This window comes from Rhincodon typus, chromosome 1 (assembly GCF_021869965.1).
Source record: "Rhincodon typus isolate 14 chromosome 1, sRhiTyp1.1, whole genome shotgun sequence".
Classification (NCBI taxonomy): domain Eukaryota; kingdom Metazoa; phylum Chordata; class Chondrichthyes; order Orectolobiformes; family Rhincodontidae; genus Rhincodon; species Rhincodon typus.
Window position 1 is genome coordinate 134,538,626 of NC_063332.1, and position 26,696 is coordinate 134,565,321.

General features: G+C 40.8%; 1 protein-coding gene across 1 annotated transcript in view; it reads left to right on the forward strand.

Annotated features, from left to right (window-relative positions):
• otud4 (OTU deubiquitinase 4) overlaps positions 1 to 26,696 on the forward strand; it is a 101,552-nt gene that overhangs the window by 22,518 nt on the left and 52,338 nt on the right. Inside the window, exons 3-7 of the mRNA XM_048607301.1 lie at positions 256 to 306; positions 5,286 to 5,332; positions 20,044 to 20,116; positions 22,038 to 22,119; positions 25,404 to 25,554. Of these exons, the coding sequence (XP_048463258.1) occupies positions 256 to 306; positions 5,286 to 5,332; positions 20,044 to 20,116; positions 22,038 to 22,119; positions 25,404 to 25,554 (404 nt within the window). The remainder of the gene's footprint in view (positions 1 to 255; positions 307 to 5,285; positions 5,333 to 20,043; positions 20,117 to 22,037; positions 22,120 to 25,403; positions 25,555 to 26,696) is intronic.

The window sequence follows — 26,696 nt, forward strand, 5'->3', positions numbered from 1 at the left end:
GAAATTTGGAATACCCTGTCTCCCTTTTAAACAAAGAACTGTTAAAGACAGTCAATCAAATATTTCAAAACTCTGATTTGATAGTTATTATACTCTTACCTAACAAAACCCCTCCAAGCCATCTTAGATTTAAGATACAAATCAGTAATGATTTTATTGAAAGGTATGACAAGACCGAAAGGCTAAATGGCTTACATTTGTCAGATTTACTTGTTGCAAAATTTGTAAGATTTCATTTTTATTTCATTATTGCAGTTCATTGAAGGATCATTTGATGAATATTTAAAACATCTTGAAAAACCACAGGTATGACATTGTTATTTTATATATTTTTCTGAAAATAAAATATCATCTGAGCTCTCATTGAATGGTATCTAAATTCATTCCTGGAAACATTGTGAAGCTGAATTTTCTGTTCCTAAATGATATTTTGAAGAAAACTTGTGAAATGTAGCATTAGAGTTTACTCTTAATTCAACGTGGCACTTACCTAATAATTAAATATTTTTAACCACTGAGTTCCCATTTTGCAACATTATATTGTTTCAATCACCATTGCCATATAATTCAATTTTTTTGTACATATTGACTTTGAATTATTAAATTTGGCTGCAGCTCTAAAACGAAGATTAAAGTAACTGGGGGATAACTTGAATCTTTTCATTAATTGGAAAACACATAGAATTAGGTGCAGTGCTAGTTTTACAAACTAATTAACCTAACTGCCCATGGACTTCACAAATACTCCATTGGCTCTGTTGCAAGAAGGCTTGATGGTTGGTTGGTGATCAATGAAAATTCAGCAAATAACTTTAACAACTCCAAATTAACCTCCCATATCTTCTGTGAAGGAGAAGGTTATATCACTGACCACGTTTAAATTATATGTTCCAACTCTTGGAACTTGATCTTCTGGCTGCTGCATTGATCTGCTGGCATAGTGAGCATGGAGGCCTGACGATAAGATGTAATTCTACTGAAGCCATGCCCCCTCTTGACATCATTAACTGAAGATACACACCTTTTTGAGGTCTGTCTTCAGTCTAATGACAAGTGAGTGTTCGTAATGAATATTTGCTTTGATTAATTTTCAAATCTGGCTCTCCAACCCACCCTGCCATGGGGCTGTTCTCCTGATATTGATGGGCCTAAGAGGTAGGATTGGAAGACAGGAGGAACAGAAATGTTTTTGCCGTGATTAGTACCACAAGATTGATGTCAATGTGTCGGTCATTCCTTTATTAGTTTTGCAAACTTATTACAACACAAGTATGAAATTCAGCCCACAAAAGCTCAGTTCTCTTGTTCATGAATTTTGTAATCAGGTGTCTCGCAATTCTGATGCCTCCCAGCATGCTAAGTATGGATTCTAGAACAATTCCCACAAGCAAGCTGACTGACCTCTTCATCGAGAAGGAGGAAGTCAGTCTGCTGGCTAGAAGGTTTATCTGCTTTGGATATGAGGTTGGTTAGCTCAGTTCACTGGATGGTCAGTCAACAATGAAGGTTGACGCCAACTCCATGCGTTTAATACCTGCACTGGTCTGAGGATATCAAGAAGGAATTTACTTCTCAAACACTTCCCTCGTCTGAGAGAGCAACCTTTAGTCCGCTAGGACTTTAGTGACTGAGCAAAGAGGAGTGCACCAGTGTGAAGTATTGCTAAACGTAGTTTGAGTGTCACTTTAGTAATTTGGCTTTCTGTAATGGCTGTTTCAATGTAGTACTTAAAGAATTTTAATTAAAGATTTTTGATGTTAGATATTTTAAAATGATAAGATAAAAGGTAGGAGGTTTGGAGGGGATTTGAGGATGGGCTCTGGATTGCACTGCCTGGGAAGATAGTTGAGACAGTAACTTCACAATCTTTAAAAATTACTTAGATGAGCACTTGAAATGTCATAATATTCAAAGGCCAAGAGCAGGGATGTAGTATTGGTGGAGTAGTAGTAGTGTATTTCTGACAGTACAGATGGGCCAAAGGGCCATACGATATAGTAATAGGGATATCCTAATGTTTAACATGCAATGTATTGGGATTTTTGTCTGTGCCTTGAGGATTTTGTCTCATGTCTTTGCCCATGATTCTGTGAAAATCATCATTACATTCTCTATTTCTTGAATCACTACTGGATATGGGCTGAGTTTTGAGCAATAAATTAGGTTTCTAATGCTAGATTGGCACCCTGACAAATTTCATCATGTAAAAAAATTTCAAGAATTATTGTACATGTAGAGGACAGTTCCAGGAACAGTGCATTACTTTTTTAAAATATACAACAAGAAATAGAGAATGAGATTTTGACAGTTTAATTGTGAATTTTATTCTTTTAACTACTTAAGATGTTTGAAGTGTGTAAAAGATCATGTGTAATTGATTTTTAAAAAGTTATGGACATAACGCAGTTGTGTTCATAATTTCATCATCTTTAATGTTCATTCTGGATAGAAACTCCAGACCACTTTTTTTGTAGCTTAGACACAGTGTGGTGAATTTTCAATTTGGTTATTTAAGAGAAGGAAAAATCATCCGAGCTACACTAGACTGCTATGGGTTCTTTGCTCAGTTCTTGGATCTTGACATAGTTAGGCAGCTAGAGGTACATTATGGATACGAGGCCTGTGAGGTCCATTTAATTGAATTAATTGTTAATGCAGTGCCCAAGTAGTGTAGAATATAGAGTACTAGAGATCTACAGCACAGGAAAAGCCTCTTCAGCCCATTGTATCCATGCTGATAAAAAACAACCACCAAACTATTTCAATCCCATTTTCAGTACTTTGTATGCGTTTTCAGCCTTGTCTGCTTTAGCATCTCAAGTGCACATCTACATACTTCTTAAATGTTATGAGGGTTTCTGCCTCTACCACCCTTACAGGTTTGGCGCACAGAATATAAAACCTAAAGGGTAACTTTTAATTTGGAAACAACTGTTTTAAATTACTTGAATACAAACTGGAGTGTGAATTTAGGAGAGAATGGAAGTGAGTTGAGTGGAAAGATGGCCACTCGAGTGTTTTTCTAATCTCCAGTGTGTTTTTTTTAAATAAAATTTCTTTGAAGGAAATATAGAAACACAAAAAATTGGGAGCAGGAGTAGCGCATTCAGCCCTTTGAGCCTGCTGTGCCATTCAAGATGATCATGGCTGATCATCCAACTCAGAACCTTGTTCCCACATTCTGCCTATATCCTTTGATCCTTTTAACCCTAAAAACTGTGTCTAACTCCTTGAAAACATTGAATGTTTTGGCCTCAGCCACTTTCTGTGGTAGAGAATTCCACACGCTTGCCACTCTGTGAAGAAGCTTCTCCTCATCTCAATCCTAAACGGCCTACCCTGAATTCTTAGATCCTAGTTCTGGACTTCCTGGTCATCAGGAACATCTTTCCTGCATTTACTCTGTCCAGAATGTTAGTATTTTATGAGTTTCTATGAGATTCCCTGTCATTCTTCTAAACTCTGGTGAATCGGGGTGAAGTGTCAAGAAAATGAGTTTGCCTTTCATAACCTGGCAATGATCAGGGAATAGTTGGGATATGAACATGTTGTTAGTGATAATAGGCCAAAGAGGATACAGGGTTTGAGGTAGGGACGTCATAGGTAATGGAAATGGTGTAATTATTCATAACAGAGCATGACCTCCATGCATGGGCAGATGTGGCCAGTGACATCACTTGGCTGTGACAGGTAAAGCCGTAGAAAGTGTCTGCACATGTGCGATCATGTCGCCATGTGTGTGTAGTGAACTCATCCTCCGTGCATGCACTGCTGATAAGGGATTGGGGAAGTTTCTGGGGGAAGGGATAGGAGATGGGAGGTGAGGGGGTGTGGTGGAGATGATGAAGATTCTGATGGTCCATAGCTATGCTTACCTGCCATCATCTGGCCCTCTCCAGCTCCCCTTCCTCTGCTAGGAGGCTGTGCTTCTGATATTGAATCCCTGGACAAGGGAATTGAAACCATAAGAAATAGGAACAGAGTAGATCGTTTGGCCCTTCGAGCCTGCTCTGCCATTTAATTGGATCATGACTGATCTGACTCGATTACTTTCCTGGGTTTTCCCTGTAACCCGTGATTTTCTTACTGATCAAGAATCTATCTATTTCGGCTGCAATCATACACAAGGATTCTGCCCTTACAACCCACTGTGACAAGGAGAAAAGAAATTCCTCCTCATCTCAGTTTTAGATTGGTGCCCCTTTCTTCTGAGACTATGCCCTCTGTTTCTGTCTTCTCAGCATTTACCCTGTCAAACCCCTTGGGAATCCTGTATGTTTCAATGAGATCACTCCTCTTCCAAATTCCGATGAACAGAGTGCCAACCTGTTTAATCTTTGCTCATAAAACAAACTCACTATACCAGGGCTCATCCTAGTGAGCCTTCTCTGAACTGCCTCCAATGAAATGATATTTTTTCCTAAATAAGGGGCCAAAACTTGCTCACAGTACTCCAGATATGGGTTCACCAGCACCTTGTACAGTTGCAGTAAGACTTGCCTACTCATAAACTGCAACCCCTTTGAAATAAGGGCCAACATTCCACTAGCCACCTTGATTACCTGCTGTGCCTGGGTGCTAGCTTTCTGTGTTTTATGCACTGACCTGGCCACTGAGCCAAAGACTGTTGGTTGCAGGGTGAGTGTAAGTTCAGTGGTATCAGTGAAGTAGGCCCATCAGCGAAGAGATGGTGCCTGAAGTGGGCCCACTCCCACATTGGTGGGTCTGGTGCAAGTGGCAACAAGGCACTTGAAGTTTCCCTTGAGTCTAGGTGCTGGCTTGGACATAATCAGAACGACTAATCTTCTGAACCTTTTACTACTTTATTTATTAAAATTTATTCCTATGACCTAAAATGCTAGACTATTTATTTCTTTACTTTGCTAATTTTTTTGTTTCCTAAGAATTTGATCTTGCATATTTGTACCTAGGTACCTTTGTACCTAAGCTGGTGGTGTAACGTAGTGCCTGTAAACTTGAGTACAAGTGACAATAAAGCTAATTCAACTCCATTCAATTCAATTCAATATTGGTGCTAATGTCCTTTGACAGCGCTCCATTTCTGACCTAGTGCCCACCCTTTCACTTGCATAGTAGAAGTTTTGCTTGGTGTTTGCACTTGTTGGCTCAGCTACTGATTAAACAAAATAACATGTGTCTGTTTTTTGGTACAGTACTGCACTCCTTGATGTGTTAGAACTATATTTCTAATAGAATTTGAAATACTTAAGCCTAATTAAATTTCAATGAGCAATGTCTAAATTTGGTTTCTTTTTGCAATGCAGGAATGGGTTGGACAAGTGGAAATCAGTGCTCTTTCACTCCTGTACAAGTAAGATCACCATGGATATCAATTTTTTTGAATTTTTTTTTACTTTGGAGTTGTGCATCATTACTGTCATTCTGATCCTCTCAATTTGGTTCCTAATGACTTGGAAACATAGCAGAAGGGAAAAAAAAAATCTTTCATCTGTAGTGCCTTTCATTTTCTAAAGTATGTTGCAACGACTTAATACCGAACAGGGCCTCAATTTAATCCCTAATTCAAAAGATAGAATCTCTGTCAATGAAGTACTTCCTTAGCACCATACTGTGGTGATATACTAGACTTTATTTTGAGCCCTGCAGTAGTACACAAACACCCGACTTGGGTGAGAGAGTTACCACTGAATGAAGCTTGTATTTTGTCTCCCATAACACCTGAAACTCTTAAGAACAGGGTTGATTTTGGAGTCATAATTTTTTCATGAACAGTGCTCACTACTTCTAGTTGGCATGTTCCTGCACGTACTATTTTCCCCATAATGCACAGTTACCAAGGTGAAATATTAACAGTGAGCATGCAGTTTAGAATCTCTGCTTGTGGTGTAAAGAACATCTATATGCAGCAACTGGACTGTCGTTATATCAGTTCAGATTCTAATCCATAAAGCCATGCCAATTATTGTTCCAAATCTGTCGGAGATATAATTGAACCATTTTAGTCAATCCGAATTCATCTCACTCTTTTTTCATAGCATCTAACATATTTAAAATAATCCAAGAAGAATCTAATCTTATTAGATTGTTCCAAGTATCTTGTGCTTTGAGCAGAAACACCCAGCCATTGAGGAGACTCATGAATATTGTTGTCAAGGTCTGAACCCATCTTTTAATTTGCAGAGTGTGATCTCAATGCAGGAGAAGGGCATTGTCATTAAAAATGGCAGCCGTGATCTACTATGCATGAGCAGTTGCACCTGTGATGTTACTCCATTAATGGAAGACATAAACAACTGCTTTTTGACATAGGTCTGGTAAATCAGTGAAGATAGAATGCAGATACATGTTGCATATATTGCGTTATTCTGAAGACTGTGTAATCTGAGGCATATACTGTCACGGCACCCATAGTGGTTCATCCTTCTGAGGTAAAATTAACTGAAGGAGTTTTTCTCTAGACCACTAACTTTCTCTTAAGACATTTTGCAATGTGGTTGTGTCTGGAACAAAGGAATTGTTTTCAATCTGCTGGATCACCTTTAAACTTACAAATGTTAGTTAACAATTTTCTGTTTTACTAGCAACATATCAAATGTCATGCTAATTTTGTGTATGATTTCTTTAGGAAGAAGTGACAAAGGGCAAGGGAGGACATAGGGTGGTTGGGTTTGTTTCAGGTAGAAAGTTGAATAGGCTAGAAACCTGAAATCTAAACAACCCCAGAGATACCCATTTCTGATTTGGGATGGGGAACAATTTAGTGAGGGTGTCAGTGATAGTGGATGCTGAGAGTGCAGGGCTTTCCAGCTTTAATGCTGTCTGGATGTTTTCCTTTCTTGGAACAAGGGTATTTCATGGAAACCTATAAAATCCTAACAGAACTAGATAGGGTAGATGCAGGAAGGCTGTTCGCGATGATAGGGGAGTCTAGAACCAGGGTTCACAATCTAATGGTATGGGGTAACCCATCTAAGGACTGAGATAAGGAAACATTTCTTCACCTAGAGAGTGGCGAGTCTGTAGAATTCGCTAGTGTAGGAAACCGTTGAGACCAAAATGTTGCATGATTTCGAGTTGGATACAGCACTTGGGACTATAGGAATCAAAGGATAATGAGGGAAAAGGAAGAACAGACTTGTTGGATGAATGGTAATGATCATAAATGAATAGTGGAGCAGGCTTGAAGAGCCAAATGGCGTATTCCTCTTATTTTCTATGTTTCTAACCCAGCATGATCATAGAACATATGATAATAAGGAGAGATACGCAAGGTATTTAAAAAGGGTCTGATCTCTTTTGAGGGAGACATCTGGAACTATGAAGATGTGCTTTGTGGGAATTGCATGCATTCATTCATTTTTTTTTGTCATCATCATCCCAAAGATTGACCATAATGAATTGGCACCTCTGTTCGCTCTGTGTTGCCCTTACAGATTCTACATTAGTCAACTGTATCCAGACCATTGTACCCATTCTTCTCCTTTGTTTCCTTCTGCTATTTTCTCTGTCAGCCTCGTCCTTCAATTACTGTCTCTCTCCACTATTTGTTCTAATGATGTGACCAAAGTATGTATCTTGTGTTGGTGTTGCACACTAATTTCCTTGTTCACCAGTCATTTCCAGCACTTCCTTGTTATTTCTTGCATCTTTTCTATATGGTCACTTTTCAAATGCATTCACCTTTTCTATAACCTCTTTTGTTGTGACCTGTTGTCTCCAAGGCACATAACATGGATATTGGGCTTGCAATATAAGCCTAAAGAATACAAGAAGAGTTATTGCCCTCTGACATCAACTTACTTTCCTTAGATTTTCTGAGGAAAGTTGAAGAAGGCAGGCTATAAAAGTGCCAAGTATTTTCTGGAGATAAATGGTTAATGAAGCTTTTAGTTTTGTAAGCAGACTTCAAATGAATCAAAAATTCATTACTCTGGTTTAGTTGGGCAAAAATCTGCAGTTAGTTTCCCCAGTGTTGCCTGGGTAGTCATTTGGGTCAAGAGGTTTTCTTTACAGTTTATACACATTGATATACATTTGTGATCAGAGAAACAAAATTCTTATCTTTGAATGTAACCAATGTTTCAGAGAACTGTGCATGGATCACCCAAAATAGTTTACTGAAAAACCAGCAGTGTAAAAAGTGACTGCATAGCTCCTGATCACAAATTAAACGTCCTGTAGTTTATTATATAAATAAGCTCGCAATGAACAACCATTAATTCAGTCTAACCAGTGCTTTCCATTTCATTAGGTTACTTTAACAGGTTATTCTGCCTTTGGCACAACTTATGTGTAACAGTACATTGATTAGGACAGATGCGATCAAACTTATAATCAAATCAAAGCCTTTTAAAGATGCACTAAATTCCACTTCGCCAGGACCTCCTTTTATGTCAATGAATAAGTAAGAAATAACCACACAGTCTCCTGCAACATTAAACAGACCAAAATTTGATCACTGTTCAGGAGGTCTTAAATTTAATAAAACTCCTATGTAAAGAGTGGTTTAGGCAATTGAGACCATGTTTAGCTGTTCTTGATAAGTCACCCCTTTCATTCGCAGGAATCAACGTCATTGAATCCCTATGGTGTGGAAACAGGCCAACATGTCCACATCGACCCTTGGAGCATCCCACCCAGATCAATCCCCTATAAACCACCTAATCTACATATCCCTGAACACTATGGGCAATTTAGCATGGCCAGTTCACCTAGCCTGCCCATCCTTGGACTGCGGGAGGAAACTGGAGCACCTGGAGGAAACCCACGCAGACACGGGGAGAACGTGCAAACTCCACACAGACAGTCGCCTGAGGGTGGAATTGAACCTGGGTCCCTGGTGCTGTGAGGCAGCAGCGCTAACCACTGAGCCACCGTGCTGCCCACGCGGCCATGATGGGGTTGAATTGTTTATACTTGAGTGCAAGGAACATTACAATCTCTTTCAAACTGCCTCCAGTGATAGTCCGTACTTGCTTAAATACATGGTGCAAGGCTGTACACTGTACCCCAGGTATGACCTCACCCACATTCTGTACAGTTGTAACAAGACATGCTTGTTTTTAAACCTCCAGAAGGCCAAAGTTCTATTTGCCATCTTCCCAAAATTACTTGTTGCATCTGCATGCTAACCTTTTTGTGTTTCATGCTGAAGAATAGCCAGATCCCTCCATGCTGTACTTTTTTGGAGTCTTTTTGCAAATAATAGCTTGCCTTTTGATACTTCCTACCAAGGTGTATAGCCTCGCACTTTCCTACATTAAACTTCATCTGCCAAATTTTTGCTCACTCACTCAAGTTCTATATCGTGCTGCAGATTCCTTATGTCCTCCTACAGCAAACTACACACCCAATTTTTGTATTGTCAGCAAATTTGGATAATTTATATTCTGTCCCGTCCTCCAAGTCATTAATATAGATAGTAAATAATTAAGACTCTGGGGCTCATCTTTGTGGCACTCCACTCCTTACATATTTCCAACATTATAAGCCTTCTCTGTGTTAACCAATCCATGCTATCTATCCAATGTTGTGGTCTCCTATCTTGTGAAGTAACCTTTTATTAGACATCTTATTGAATGCCTTCTGGAATCTAAATTGGCTGCATCTACCAGTTCTCCTTTATTAACTCCACTTGTTATATGCTCAAAGAACTTCAGCAAGTGCCTTCTATTATTTTCCCAATGACACGTTAAGATAATTGAACTATAATTTCCTGCTTTCTGTTTCCTTTCCTAGAAAGATGTGTCACACCATCCGCTGGAACCTTCTCTGAATCCAGTGAATTCTGAAATATTTTGACCAATGCCACTATCTCTGTGATCATTTTCCTTGGATGCAAGCTGTCCAGTCTTGGTGACTTGTCTGCTTTTAAAGTATCCATACTCTGTCTAATACTTTGTTTCTTGTGATAAAGGCTGTTAAAAGAATTTTCCTCTCATTAGCTTTTTGCTTATCACGTCTCTCTGTGATGTTCATTGTGTCCTCCACCATGAAGACCAGTGCAAAATATTAGTTGAAATTATACACCATTTCCCATTACCTGTTACCCTCTCCCCGTTATTAATTCCCCAGTTGCATTCTCCAATGGTCCTATAATTAGTTACTCTTTTTATCTGTCTTCAGAAGCTCTTGCTACTTGTCCTTCTATTTCTTGCCAATTTACTTTCTTCATAAATTTTCTCCCTGTTCATTAAGCTTTTTAGTTGTCTGCAGCTGATTCCTAAAAGTTCCTAATCTTCTGGCTCACCACAAGTTTATGCTGCCCTGTATGCCTAGTTTTGATCGAAAACTGACTGCCTTTTTTAACCATGGGTGGTTCATCCTTCTTGTTGGGTATTCATTTTCGACAGGAATAACTTTTTTTCTGCTGAGCATTATAAAATGTCTGCTTGAATGCCTGCATTGCACGTGCACTGTTTTTCCAAATAGTGTATTTTACCACCTGCTGTAGATGGCTTTTTCTTCACATCTCTGTAATTGCCCTAATATAAGTTGAGGACACTGGTTTGTGACCTGTGTTATTCTTTCTCTCAAACTGAATTTGAAATTCTACTATGTTAAGATTGCTATTCCTTAGAGGATCCTTAGCTACGAGATCTCTTACTTATCCTACCTTATTACGCAATATTGGATCTAATATGACTTGTTCCTGAGTAGGTTTTTCACATTGCTCCTGATGAACTCTACAGATTTGATTTCAGCGTTACGCTTGCCCACTGGATTTGTCCAGTCAATATGCAGATTAAAATCAGCTGTTACAATTGTATTTCCCTCCTTGCCTGTCTCATTATTTTACAATTTAGACTTTGTCCTCCAGTGAGGTAACTCTTTGGGGCCATGTAGACGACTCCGAGCTGTAACGTGTTGCTGTTGTTGATCCTTACTTCGACTTGAAATTATTTCAGATCACAATCTACTGCATCTGTTTCACTATTCACCACTGAATGAATCACATCTTTTGTTGACAAAGATATCCCTCATCCTTCTACCTTTTTGCTTATTCTTCTGGAACATAGAATACCCTTCAATATTGAGTTCCAGGCCTGGTCACTCTGCAACTGTGTCTTTGCAGTAGCTATGAAGGATAATTTATTTATTTCTATTTGAAATAACTCCACAGAGGCCGTTATCTGACCACCAAGTCACCCTTTGTTTACATGTACAAAGTCCTTTACACTGATCCAGCTCCCTAGGGGCTGGCCATCAGTATCAGGATGTCTGATACTCCTGTTCTTATGTCTGCTAGGGCTCCCTGATTGGACCAGATTAACAACATCACTCAGGGAAACTCATTCTGTTAGGACAACCTGGCTGACGTTGTTACAATCACTACATCCCCCCTCTGATTCAGATGACATAGGCTTGTTCTTTTTCTTTTATGAGTTTTAGCTCCGGGTCAGATTCCTCTGACTCCGCCTCAGGTACGGGCAGTGTGTAACACACAATAGCTGGCCTCTTGCGTTTGGATTGTCTCAGAAGAAATTCATTCTCTTCAGATGGTGAAGGTGTTGAGGCAGTGACATCCGCTGTGTCCATCTCAACTTCTGAGGTCTCTTCAACGCTTGATGGAGAGTGAGAACCCACGGGTTCTGCCAGCCTTTCCGTCAGTTCTGAGGAGCCAGGCACATTTCACTCCCGACCCTTTTGTGAGTTTGCAGCTTTCATATGGTCCACATCCTAGTTTAGGACAGTTGCATCTACCCAAACCTTATACATCACTGGACCTGACCTTGCGTTGACAATGCCTGTCACCTGTGCAGGGTCATTCTGTGGTTCCTGCACCAAACTTTGTCACTTGAAGTAAATTGTCTTTCTTGCCTAGTTGGGTCTTGTTTCCAACATTGGCATTCCTGATGCCATTTCATACTCCGGGAGGGTCAGATTTAATCTGCTGCAGAGTCTTCTCCCCATTAGCAACTCTGGAGCTCTCCCTGTAGATGCATGAGAGGTGGTCCTATACTCAAATAGGAACTAGGACTGTTTGGCATCTGGTGAAGCTATCTGCTGTTTCTTTAAGCCTGCCATCAATATTTGGACTGCACTTCCTGCCAGACCATTCGATGATGGATGGTATGGAGCTGTCTTTATATGTCAAATATCATTCGACTTCAAGAAATACTCAAATATCCTGCTAGTAAATGATGGTCCGTTACCTGTGACCAATACTTTCGTGAGTCTCTGTATTGCAAAAGATGCATGCAGTTTTTCTGTCATTGTCGCCATGTTTGACGAATGAACTCTGCTAAGGGCACCCGCATGGACCCCAGCTATGTCTGCCTCTTCGTAGGAAACATGGGACTGTCCCTGTTCCATTGTTACACTGACATTATCCCCCACCTCTTCCTCCGCCACTTTGACTGCATCAGTGCTGCCTAATGCTCCCACGAGGAGCTCGAACAGTTCATCAACTTTACTAACACCTTTCACCCCAACCTTAAATTCACCTGGACCATCTCCGATACCTTCCTCTTCTTCCTGGACCCCTCTGTTTCCATTTCTGGTGACCGCCTCGAAACTGACATCTATTTCAAGCCCACTGACTGCCACAGCTACCTGGACTACACCTCTCACCCACCTTCCTGCAAGAATGCAAACCCCTACTCTCAATTCCTCCGCCTCTGCTGCATCCGCTTCCAAGATGGGACGTTCCACTCCCATACATCCCAGATGTCCTCGTATTTCTTGGACCATAACTTTCCCCCTCCGGTGATCGAAAATGCACTCAACCGCATCTCTTGCATTTCCCATACCTCTGCCCTCACATCCCCTCCTCCCAACAAAAATAAAGACAGAAACCCCCTTGTCCTCACATGGCACCCCACCAAACTCTGTATCCAACATATCGTTCTCCGCTACTTCCACCACCTACAATCCAACCCCACAACCGAATAGATATTTCCCTCCCCACCCCTAACTGCCTTTCGTAGGGACCACACTCTCTGGGACTCCCTTGTCCGCTCCACACTCCCCACTAACCCCACTGCTCCCAGCACCTTTCCCTGCAACTGCAGGAAGTGCTACACATGCCCCTACACCACCACCCCCCTCATCCCATTCAAGGCACAAAACAAGCCTTCCATTTTAGCCAGGGGATCACCTGCACATCTGTCAACTTGGTCTACTGTATCCACTGCCCCCGGTTTGGCCTCCTGTACATTGGTGAGACCAAGCGTTGACTTGGAGACTGTGTTTTGTAGAGTATCTGCGCTCAGTTCATGACAAACGACAACACCTTCTGGTCGTCAACCATTTTAACTCCCCCCTCCTACTCCCTGGGTGACATGTCCATCCTGGGCCTCCTCTCGTGCCACAATGACACCACCCGCAAACTGGAGGAGCAGCACCTCATATTCTGCCTCGGGAGCCTGCAGCCCAATGGCCTAAGCGTAGAATTCACTAGTTTTAAAATCTCCCCACCCCCGGCCTCATCCCATGTCCAACCCTCCCTTTCATCACCACCTCCTTGACCTGACAAACCTGTCCATCTTCACTCCCACCTATCCACCCCTCCCATCCCACTGACTGATCCTCACCACTTCCTACCTGCACTCACATATCACCATCCCACCTACCTTCTCCAACCCTACCCTTGTTCTCTCTTTATTTCTGAGCACCCTTTCCCCTCCCCGTTTCTGAAGAAGGGTCCCGACCCAAAACGTCAACTTTCCTGCTCCTCTGATGCTGCCTGTCCTTCTGTGTTCTTCCAGTTCTATACTGTGATCTCTGACTCCAGCATCTGCAGTTGTTGCTGTCTCTATGCACATCCAACCACTTTGTGTGGGCATCCACAATGACTAAGAACATAGAGCCTATGAATGGACCAGCATAGTCGACATGTAACCAAGTCTAGGGTTTACCCGACCATTCCCAGAATGTGGGGGAGCTGTTGGTGGAAACGTTTGTCCTTGTTGGCAGCTATATCTGCATTCAGTCCTGACTACCAGACATAACTTATCGCCAACGTCTTAATTTTGGAAATTCCTGGATGATCCTGGTGGAGTTCAGCCAATATCTGGCGGTGGCCTTTGCTCGGGACAATCACTCTTGCTCCCCATAATAATATGTCAACCGCTACTGTGATCTGGTCTTTGAGTCTAGAATGATTTCAGTTCTGGTTGTGATAGCCCTTTTGGTTTCCCTCATCACCACTAGTTTTGCCACATCTGGATCTTTCTGCATCCAAAGTCTGATATTGTCAGCTGTGACTGGAACTGTGTCCAGAAAATTTAAAACCATAGTTTCATAGTATCCCAACAATGTGAAAACAAGCCTTTCGGCCCAACAAGTCCATACCGACCCTCCGAAGAGCATCCCACCCAGACCCATCCGCTGTAACCCTGCATTTTCCGCGGCTAACTCACCTAACCAACACATCCCTGAACGGTATAGGCAATTTAGCATGGCCAGTTCACCTAATCTGCACTTCTTTAGACTGTGGGAGAAAACCGGAGCACGCGGCAGAAACCTACACAGACATGGGGAGGATGTGCAAACTCCACCTGAGGGTGGAATCGAATCCAGGTCCCTTGCGCTGAGTGGCATCAGTGCTAACCACTGAGCCACTGTGCCGCCCATTCCAGACACTCCAGTGGCGGTACTACTGGTGGTGTATCCCACCAGTGGGAGATGGCTCAATGCATCCACATTCACGGCTTGGCCTCCCAAATGCTGTTTCAACTTGTAATCGTATGCGCTTAGAGCCCTTGGAGTCCACTGCTGAATTTGACCTGAAGCTATGGGCAGCACTCCTTTGTCCTCTTTAAACAGATCAAGTAGGGGTTTTTGGTCCATCATTACAAATTTATGCCCATAAAGGTATTGGTGGAACTTCTTGACTCCAAATATGCCTGCCAAACCTCCCTTCTCAATCTGGGTTTATTTACACTCTGCATTAGCCAAAGTCCTAGATACGTATCCTTTTGGGTGTTCCTTTTCCACTGGGCCACATGTGAGCTAATACTATCCCGATGCCGTACGATAAGGCATCGCATGTCAGAACCAGATCTCACTTGGGTTTATAATGTGCCAACACCATAGAGGGTGATACCTGTTTCTTCCCTGAAAGCTGTGGCTTGGCCATGCGACCGTTTTCAAGGTTTACCATTTTATAAGAGTTGGTGCAGAGGTGCCAGAATGGAGACTGGGTTCTGTATGAACTTTCTGTAATAATTCACCAGCCCCATAAAAGACCTAAGCTCCAGTACAGGCGTGGGAACCAGGGCACCTTTCATTGCCCTCACTTTATCTTCCAACAGGTGTAACCAGGAATCAATGACCCTGTAGCCCAAGTTGGTCTCTTGGGGTGCTTAGAACACACATTTTTTCCCTTCTAAGGTGTATGCCTGTGTGGGAGAAATGTCTAAGGAATATGTCCAAGTTCTCTAAGTACTCCTTTTTGGTTTTCCTTGTTACTAGCATATCTAGATGAATGGCAACCTAGTGTAGACATTGTAAAATGTTCTCCATTGTCTGCTGAAAAATGGCACACGCTGGCGATACCCCAAATTGCAGTCTCGCATATTGGTTTAAATCCTTATGAGTATTAATTGTAGCATACTTCCAGGAATCCTCATCTAATTGCAGTTGTAAGTATGCATGACTCATGTCCAGTTTTGTGACGGACAGCCCTCTGCCAGCTTTGCGTGAAAGTCCTCTATGCGAGGGATTGGGTATTTATCCAGCTGCGAAAAGCAATTCTACTGTTTGTTTAAAATCCCCACAAAAGTGAACCAACCTGTCAGGCTTCACAGTCATTACAGTTGGTGCTGCCCATTCCACAAACTGGTCTAGTTTGATGATTCCTTCGCTTTTCAGCCTTCTGATTTCTGCCTCTACTTTTGCGTGTAGGGCAAATGGCACTGAGCGGACCTTGCAGAATTGTAGAATTGCTTCCGGGTCAGTATATAAGGTAGCCTTGGCTCCTTTGATAGCCTGTACACCTTTCTGAAAAGCATCTGGGTATTTAGTTAGGACTTCACTCAGGCAGCCATTTTCTAATTGATAAATGAACCAAAGGTGTGCTCTTAATCTGTAAAGATTCTCTGGTATAAGTTCTCAGTCTAGCCAAAGCCTTGTGTAAACTTAAGGGTTGGAATCTAGAGCAACTTTTGTTAGATTGGTTCTGTGATCACTGAAATGGCCACATTGCATTGACGTCCATTAGAACTGGGTGACCGTTTAACCAGATGTTTATTTTGATTGGTTTTGATTTGGATATTGCTGAACAATTTAACTGTTCCAATCCAGATATAGGTGCTTTTGTATGGTTACATCATTAATCCCACATACCAAATGATCTCCCAGCATCTAATTAAGGGTTAAACCAAAGTCATATGCCTCTGCCAGTGGTCTTAACCTAGTCAAAAATCCTGATACAGATTGCCCTGGTTCTCCAATTGCTGAGTAAAAATGACAGAGACTCAGAATTAGAGGAGGCTTGGGGTCATAATATTCCTTAACTAAATCTGTCAACTCTTGAAAGGTTTTAGTATCTGGTGCCTCAGGGAAACTTAGGCTCCAAAAATGCTGCAGGTCCACAAGCTGTCAGGAGAGTTACTCGTTGCTTTTCATCTGCCCCAATGTCGCTGCCTGGAAAAAATAGTGGATTCTTTTCATATACTGGGCCCAATCTTTGACAGAGTCGAACAAACATAGGAGGTGTGGTTAGTAAGTTTGCAGATGACACCAAAATTGGAGGTGTAGTGGACAGTAAAGAAGGTTACTTCCGAGTACAGTGGGATCTTGATCAGATTGGCCAATGGACTAAGGCGTAGTAGATGGAGTTTAACTTGGGTAAATGTGAGTTGCTGCATCTTGGAAAGGCAAATTGGGGCAGGCATTATACACTTAATGGTAAGGTCCTGGGGAGTGTTGCTGAACAAAAAGACCTTGGACTGCAGGTTCCTTGAAAGTGGAGTCACAGGTGGATAGGATAGTGAAGAGGGCATTTGGTATACTTGCCTTTACTAGTCAGTGCATTGACTATCGGAATCGGGAGGTCATGTTGCAGCTGTACAGGACGTTGGTTAGACCACTGTTGGAATACTACGTACAATTCTGGTCTCCCTGCTACAGGAAGGATGTTGTGAAACTTGCAAGGGTTCAGAAAAGATTTACAAGGATGTTGCCAGGGTTGGAAGGTTTGAGCTATAGGGAGAGGCTGAAAAGGCTGGGGCTATTTTCCCTGGAGTGTCGGAGGCTGAGGGGTGACCTTATAGAGGTTTAAAAAATTATGAGGGGCATGGATAGGGTAAATAGACAAGGTCTTTTCCCAGGGGTGTGGGAATCCAAAACTAGAGGGCATAGGTTTAAGGTGAGAGGGGAAAGATACAAAAGGAACCCATGTAGCGGGTGGTGCATGTATAGAATGAGCTGCCAGAGGAAGTGGTGGAGACTGGTACAATTACAGCATTTAAAATAGATGGGTGCATGAAGAGGAAGGCTTTAGAGAGATGTGGGCGAAATGCTGGCAATGGGACTAGATTACTTTAGGATATCTTGTTGGCATGGACAAGTTGCACTGAATGGCCTGTTTCTGTGCTGTATATCTCTATGACTTTGAGTCAAGCTTCCCAAATAATGGCATGATACCAGAAATGCTTATCTAAATTCCCTCAGTCCACAGACGTGTAGGTTAGGTGGATTGGCTTTGCTACATTGCTCACTACGTACAGGGATGTGTAGATTAGGTGGATTAGCCATGAGATACGCAGGGCTACAGAGATAGGGTAGGAGGGTGGGTATGGCTGGGATGCTCTTCAAGGGTCACTGTGGGCTTGATGGACTGAATGGCCTACTTCCACACTGCAGGGATTCAATAAACTCAAAGACAATTGTTGTGAGCAAATTTCTTCAGGAGCATGTTTTGCTCTTGTCACCACTGAAATAACTCCACAGGGGCCGATATCCCGTCACCCTTTATTTACAGGATATCTGAAACTTCTGTTCTTATGCCTGCCAATCGCTGTTTGGATTGTTAATTTGGTCAAATCAGTGAACTCATATTCTGTGAGCTCCACCAGGCAGACTTCATTACAATCACTACACTATTTGTGCATTCATTTCATCTGTTTTGTTCCAAATGTTGCATACAATTGGAGTCTGAATCTTTGACTTTTTGCCTTTATTATTTAATCTGATTCTAATTTCTGCTGCACTCATCTGCATTTATTTTCTACTCTTCCTGTCACACGTTGCCATTTGCCTGTTTGCTACTCTACTGTCTCATTTCTTTGAGTTTTTAAACTCTCCTTCAGTTGCACCAACCCTCTCCCATGATTAATCTAATGTCTATGAATAGCCTTCATTATATAATTTGACAAGACACAGTTCCAAGCATGTTTCAAATAAGCCTTATTCTTTCCCAAGAACTGGTACCACTTCCCTCCAAGCCAATTCCACTTCTTCCACACTAATTTTTGAGCCACGCATTAATCTCTCTAATCATCTTTACTCTGAGCCAGGTGAAAATTGGCATAGGGTAATCCTGAGATGACTGCCTTTTGCGGTTCTACTTAATAATGTATTCCTCTGCAGAATCTCTTTACTTGTCATACCTATGTCATTTGTACCTAATTAGACCATAATGATTGGATCCTTCCCCTACCACTCCAAGTTTCTCTCCATCCCAAAAGAGAGATCCTGAACCTTGACACCAGGTAGGCAGCGCAGCCTTCGGGACTGTCTTTGCTCTGGTGAACATTTATATATTCTCCTAACAATGCTTTCTTATATTATTGCTACATTTCTCTTTTCTTCTTACCATATTTGAATGGCACTTTAGAACACAGTGCTGTGGTCAGTTCACTAATCCACCCTGCCATCTATGCCCTTGCTCACACCAGAGACAAGTTTGTTTTGGACAAGTGCATTGGATGAGGCTTCTCCAAAGCTAAGTTCTGAATCCCCATACCTGCCTTGCTGGAAGCTTTATCTTTCACTGTATAAAATGTAGGCTCTAAAATTCCCTTCCTAAATTTCTCCACTCCTTTTACTTCCCTCTCTGTCCCTCTCTCTCTCCTTCCACGCACCCAACCCCCAACCCTCAGCCCACTTTGGTTACTTGACCTTATATCTGATTCTTTTTGATAGCTTGTCAGTTTTTGCCTGATTAGACTCCTGTAAAGTACCTTTTGGCTCCTTTGTGCAAGTGGCTGTTGATCACTTTGGAGGATCAGGGAGAATTTATTTGTTTTGGAAGTGTACCATGCAGTTTCTCTCACTCAGGATTTTCATTTGGGGAGTGTGTATTAGTGTTGATTTAAATGGGCTGTGGGAATTCTGAATTGTATGCATTAAATAGCAATCTGTGCTTATTGTAACATAACTAATGGATGTTTATCTGGGATGACTACAGTTACTTTCTCTTACCCTCCTCTTTATGGGTTATTGAGCTCAGCATTTATACCTCTGCCACTGCAAGATTATCAACTGGAAAGTGTGATTTAGGGTCATTGCTCTGCTTAGTTTATTTTCTTTTGCTGTCTGTCTTGCACTTTTGCTGTTTCTGGCTCTCTCTCTCTCGCGCAATCCCCACCTCCCCTCTCTCTGTGTGTCACTGACTCTCCTCCCTCAATCCCAACCATTTTCTGATAGTTATTTTTCTTCTTCCCTCCGGAAATTTAATCTTTGATGTAAATGGTTGTCCCATCTGATACAAATACAATGCATGGGTGCTGAGTTCATTCCAATACTGTGGTCAGTTCCATTTTAATGTATAAGTTTTGGCAGATATTAGGAGAGCCTTGGCTTGACCTGATCTCATCAGATGATGATGTCCATGTGGATGTTTGACAGTAGCCAACTGAGTGAGACTTCTGCTGCTCATGTTTGGACCATGAAGTATGGTGTTAATTGATAGTGATCCTGCATTCGGTCCAGCAGAGATTAACTCTCGGCAGAGCATTGGAACTGTACCTTAGGACCTTATGGCCTCTATGGCTTGAAACAGTTAAGTTGTGATGACTGTTGTCCCTTGGTTTGTACAGTAAGATAGAATATGATTAGATTTTTCGCAGGTACTTCAATGTTGTTTTTAATTTGTTATTTTTACTTTCACAGACGAGATTTTGTAATTTACCAGGAACCAAATAGACCTCCTGCCCGTGTTACTGAAAATGGATTCCCTGACACAGTAAGTTCTCAAAAACTGACAAAGTCATTTACAGTGACTCCAAGTAAAGATACAAGAAAATTACATCTTAAATCAACTCCAGAGGCATGAGCATATATTGTAGGCTGATGCTTCGGAGTTGTTGTCCTTTGTGTTAAAACTGTTATCCCTTCTTTCTTTTGAATATATATAAAAGATTCAGTGACACTGTTTTATGAAAACCAATAGAATTTGCCCTACTATCCTGGCAAATATTTATCTCTCAACTAAAATCATTGAAACAGATTTATTTGGTTATGAGCTCAAAGTTTTTATGAGTTTACAGTATTCCAACTTATGGTAACTACTGGAATGTCAGAAATGTGTCATTGCTTCAGAAATACGTATTTGGTTGTAAAATGCTTAGAAAGAGCCTGAGTTTGTGAAAGATACCTATGCAGATACAACTTAATTATTTCTAAATGCTTACCATTTACAAGTCAGTTACTTAAAAATAATGTTTGCAGTGTTGAGAGCATCTGAAGTAGCAGTTGAGTTCACAAAAACACTTGAAAGCTGTACTTTTTTTAAACTACTGAACTCAAGTACTGCTGTATCACAAGCTTGATCTCCCACTTGACCTTTTGCTGAACTTCTCATCCCAAACCTTCGAACCATCTCTATAACATCATCCATCTCCATCTCCGGCTCGGCTCGTCTGTTGCTGAAGCCCGTATCTACGACATTGTTATCTCGCGACTTGATTATTTTTGTATTATTCTGATGCTTCCTGCCATCTACCCTACAGACCATATCCTAACTTGCACTAAGTTAGGGATTCTATGATTCTATGAAGTTCTTTTCACCTAATGTATCTGTACTCAGTAGTCTGCCTTGGCTCCGAGTCATACAATGCCTCAATTTAAGTATTTTCAGCCTTGTTTCCAAATTTCTTCGTAACACACCCTTGCTTACTCTGTGTAACTTCTAACAGATCACTAACAAAATCTCCAAGCTCTACATTCTCGTCTCTTATGCACTCCAGATTTTCATTGCGCCATCTTCGTCTGACCTGCCATCAACTATTCAAGTCCTAGTATCAGGAATTTGCTCCAGGAGTCTGTGTGGCTCACTTTCCTTCTTTTAAAGATTCTCCTTTTAAAAGCTACTTCTTGAACCAAGCTTTTGATCATCTGACCTTACATCTGGTCAGAACTTTGTAAATTATCAGAAGTGAACATCTAAATATTTTGACATTCAGATCCTGCACTACAATGCTTTTGTACTTGGTTCTGATTTCTAGGAGTAATTGACTAATGAGTACTTTGTGTTGAGAAAAGCACCTCTTCCACTTCATGAATAACCATGAAAGCTAAAAACTTACCTGTTGCAGGTTTTAGTGTAAGTAATACATCTGAACAAAATCTATCATATAATACGAATTTTCTTCAGTGGCTCTAACCAATGTTATCAATGATGTGGCTTTATTTGTTCAGTGGTGAAGAGATGCTAAGTGATTCACTAGAGATAGTGGTCGCAACTTGAATCTGGTCTAAGAGTTCCTGCTCAAGCAAATAGGCATATAACTGAAGCAGCTCTGAAAGATGATGGGTTTTGGATTGTAGCAGGAAATTAGAATTCAAATGAAAATAAACAACAGATTTCTGGAATGATATTGTCACTTACAGTTGAGAACACAAAACTAAAATCTAAGAACAACCTAAACTCAGCCTTTCCCTTTTAAGTGCCCCGTATGCAAAGAAAACTTTTTATTACCAAAGGGAAAGATTATATTGATGGCAGCGTTTTTCCACACTACTAGTCCAAAAGTTGAACGGGAACTCATTCAGCAGTCCCAAGGAGCATTAGTTGACTGATTTGGATGTAGATTGCAACCTACTGATGTTCGAAGATGATAATAGTACGACTAACCGGACAATTTATTTTCTCAACTTCCGTTTAGATCTTTTTATGCTTTTCAAATGGAAATCATTATGATAGTGTCTATCCCAAGACATTTGTGGATGCTGCAGCCATTTGCCAGTGTAAGTATTCTGATTTTAATCTGCAAGTTCATTTTATTGTCTATAATTCTCAACAGACTATTCAAAACTGCCTGTCTTACATCACTTCTTTAAAATATGCATTTTTTTTAAATGTCCAGTTTAAATGGAGTTTTAATTTATGCATATGCATCCTTCCCTCTAATTGATTTGCTGGATTCTTGGAGGCAGAACTGCCGAAATTCTTGCCTCCTTCACAATTGTCCATAATCCAGTGAATTTTGAGAAGCAGTGTCTGTGTTTTTTCACTCCTGAGTGTGATGATTTGAATAACCAGCTAAAAAAATTATCTGTTAAGGTTAATTAATTGAAAGCCAAAAAAAATTATTAATTATTGATGAGTCTTTCTCGTTTTCGAAGAGGTTAATTGTAAATCTAACGATGGCAAGTTGCCATCTCACCTCAAGTGCAGCTGAGTGAATTGAACAACTGAAGCCATATGTTGCTTAATGAGATAAACTTTATGTAGGTCGCAGTCATTTTCATATGGTCTCATCACCAAAGGACTTTTTAGTTCTTTGGTGGACTCAAAAGATAGTAGATGTGGTGACCTTACAATTTTAAAAGCTTCAGATCTTTCTAAAGCATGGATGTTGCTACCACTTAGTTTTCTGTAACAGGCCTTTTTAAATCACAAAAGGTTAGTATGTAGTGAACAAGTGAACAGGAAGGCACATGGAATGTTGTGATTTATTGCAATGGGAAAGGACGTTTTTGTTACAATTATATAGCACCTCAATATGGCCACATCTAGAGTACACTATTCAGGTTGCGCCTGTAACCATTTGGGGTTTAGAAGAATGAGGGGTGATCTTATTGAATCATCTAAGTCCTTGAGGAGACTTGACAAATTAGATGCTAAAGAATGTTTTCCCTTGTATAAGAGATTAGAAATAGGGTACCCAAATAGGACGGAAATGAAGAGGCATTTTTCTTTTTGACTACAGAGCAGTGGTGACTAAATTGTTGGATATTTTTGAGGTAGAGACCAGTAAATCCTTAACTAACAATGGAATCATAAGGCATCAGGTTAAAAAGTGGAGTTGAGGGCACAGTCAGATGAGCGAAGACGTTATTAAATGGCGCAACAGACTTGAAGATAGATGATCTCCTTGATCTTTAAGGGGACTTATTCTCTCTGTAGTAGCTTTTTTGCTCTTAAAGTACTTGTAGAATTTCTTTGGATTATCCTTAACCTTATCTGCCAAGGCTATCTCATATGCCCTCTTTACCCTCCTAAGTTCCCTCTCAAGAATGTCCCTGCACTCTTTATACTCTTCAAGAGATTAATTTGATCCCAGTTGTCTATTCCTAATGTATGATTCTTTCTTATTCTTGACTGGAACCTCAATATCTTTATCATCTATTGTTCCCTATTCTTACCAGCCTTACCCTTCACTCTAACAGGAACATAATGCCTCTGAACTCTGTTTATCACACTTTTGAATGCCTCCCACTTGTCAGTTGTTCTTTACCTGTGAACAGTCTACTGAATCAACTTTTGAAAGTTCTTGTCTCATCCCATTAAAATTTGCCTGACTCTATTTAAGAACTTTAATTCTTATGGAAGGCTTGTCCTTTTCCATAACTCTTTTAAAACTAATAGAATTATGATCACTAGTCTCAAAGTGTTCCCCTACTAACACTTCAGTCACTTTGCCCTTTGATTCCTTTTGTGTTGTGCACTTCTTCATTTAGATATCCTGCTTAGAAAACTGGTTGCACATTACTAGTGACCACAAAATGGTGCTCAAGGAAAGGAATCTTGCACTTTTACTGGATGCGCAAATAGCATGTATCTGTTACAGAACTGGTTATAGAATATATTATTTCTGATAACTGTGATGACTAGTAAAAGTATGTCAAACCTGAACTTCAAATAACTTTTATATCTTAAAAATGGCATAAAAAGACTGGGTAAGTTGGCTACCCATGGGCAGCAGACTCCTTTCATGGATTAGAACCTGTCTCTTGGTGATCAAAAAAGCAGGCTGAAGTGAGTTGGTACCTTTTCCCTGAAGCTAATCAAAGTAATTCCAAATCAAATAAACTTCAAAAACCTACAACATGAGTTGTAGAACCCAAATGAATCCAATCTCTCATCACGCAAGTAAATTATATGTATGGAAAGTCACAGATTGAGGTAGCCTTGCTTTTATCTGCTTGTTAAAGTTATAAAAGACTACATTTCTTTCTTGGGCCTATAAACTGCAATGAAAGTTCGGCTGCTATATGGTTGAGAAACCAGGAGAGCTTTGCAACTTGAAAATCAACTGCGTATCTTTTGTGCTGTTCAATAAAGTGTTGCTTTTTTGAAGCAGTGAGATGGAGAATTTGAGACTGAGTGCCACTGTGAGTGTTTGAGTTAAGGAAATTCTGCCTGTAGGCAACCTGTGAATGAGCTTCAGAGTGTTAAAAGCTGTAAGTGCCAGGCGAGCAGCGAGTGGAACATCCAAAGTCTGCAATCAGAAAGGTTCCATCATTTTCTCGCATGTTCCCTCCTGCGCTCTATCTCTCACGCTTTCTCTCTGTCTTATGAAAAAGACAGAAAAACGACGAAAGCTTGAGAGAGAGAGAATTCTGAGGTAGGAAAAGACTTAGATTGAAATGAAGAATCACCCTACAGGCAACAGTGTGTCATTGCTAAAATCCAAAGGACTGTGAGAAAATAACTTTCAAAGTTGTAGTCTGGACTTTGATCTTTTGAAATTTTGTTCATCCTCTCTATTTTTTTCCAGCTCCAGTAATTGTATTAAGCCATTTATTTATTGTCTGCCTTGTATGTGTGTTTGGAATTTTGAGGGGTATGTTAGTGTATTGGAAATCCTTTTTACCGGTCTTGTTAAAGTCAAGTGTGTAATAATAGTTTTTCTGTTTCTGTTGAAAAGTGGTGTGAAATGCTTTTGTTCTGAGTAGTAGTTACACAACTTGGTTATCGTTGGGATTCTGTAAAATTTCAGGTGACTTTTGGGAAATTGGGGCATAATTACCACCACACTTTTCCTAGTTAAGTCATGACAAAATCAGCTAAGAGCTGTTTGCAGTTCATCATCTGTCATGAGTTAGTCAGAGATCCATACTGTAGGTGGAGTTCTGGAGCTTGTCTGCATCATAAATATTCACCACCACTTAGTTCACTAATTCTGCAAACTCTGGCAGGGTCATCTAGCTGGTGGGCACTGGTCGGCCCAATCATATAATTTGTCCCATGAATTTGACGGTATTATATGGAAAAGAATAAACTTAAACCTGACTTTATTTTGCAGCCATTTTGTATGAAATGCTTTACCAGAATGTATTCAAGGTTGATGTTCGTGCAATAATGCCTGCAGTGCTGGATGCAAACAGTGAAATCAATGAGGAACACTTCAATGGCAGTGAAAATTCGGATTCTGATGTAGAAATAGAAGTGTTTGGGTAAGCCATCAAATTTAACACTTTTATTGTCAAATTTAAGAATTTTGACCAAGAAAAAGGAAAATCAGACATAGAGTCACGAGTATATATGCAATACCTGAAAATAGATCCAAACTTGACTACCAGAATGAAATCAAAACAGTTGGGCAAATTACAACATTTTTTGAATGAAATTAAAATTTCTTAATTGTGTTGCACTTCTCTTCAGCTTCATTGACAGCATTGAACCTGGATGGGAGGAAATGGATAATGCTGATTGCTGTTTTGTTCTCTCCATTGTGTTCTCCTGCTTTGCCCCTCTTCTCTCAACACCACCCCCATTATTCCCTAACAATTGCAGCTTGTTCCCTTTTTTTTTTTCTTGCCCTCTCTCTTGCTTTCTCATGTGCTCTCTCTGCTCCTCACTCTCTTGGGCCCTACTTGGGAAGGTGCGACACTGGACCTCCTCTTAGGAAATGAGGTCAGGCAAGTGACTGGAGTGTTACTTGGAGAGCTTTTTGCATCCAGTGACCATAACTCTCTTAGTTTTAGCATAATTGTGGAAAAAGATAGGATAGGTCCACAGGTTAAGGTGCTGAACTGGAGCAGGGCCAATTTTGGGGCCATTAGGCAGGATCTAGCACAGGTCGATTGGGTGAGTCTATTTGAAGGAAAAGGAATGACTGACAAATGGGAAGACTTTAAAAGTATGATATCAAGAGTCCAGGCACAGTATGTCTCTGATAGGATGAATGGAAAAGCTGGCAGGTTGAGGGATTCCTGGTTGATGAGGGATATTGAGGCTCTGGTCAGGAAAAAGAGGAAGGCATACATTGGGCTTAAGCTATCGGGCTCAAGTGAATCCTCAGATGACTGTAAAAAGTGTAGGAACACACTTGGGAGGGAAATCAGAAGAGCAAAAAGAGGGTGTGAGATGAATCTGGCAGATAAGGTTAAAGATAATCCCAGGAGGTTCTATAGCTACGTTAAGAGTAAGAGGGTGCTAGGGAGAGAATAGTTCTGGAAAACTGGAGGGTGGCTAATGTTGTTCCATTGTTTAAGAAAGGTAGTGGGAACCTGAATTGTAGCTCCAGTGTACAGGAGGTTGAGAGTAGTGAGGTCATAAATAAGGTTTCAAGGTCGCAGGAGTGTACCGGCAGGCA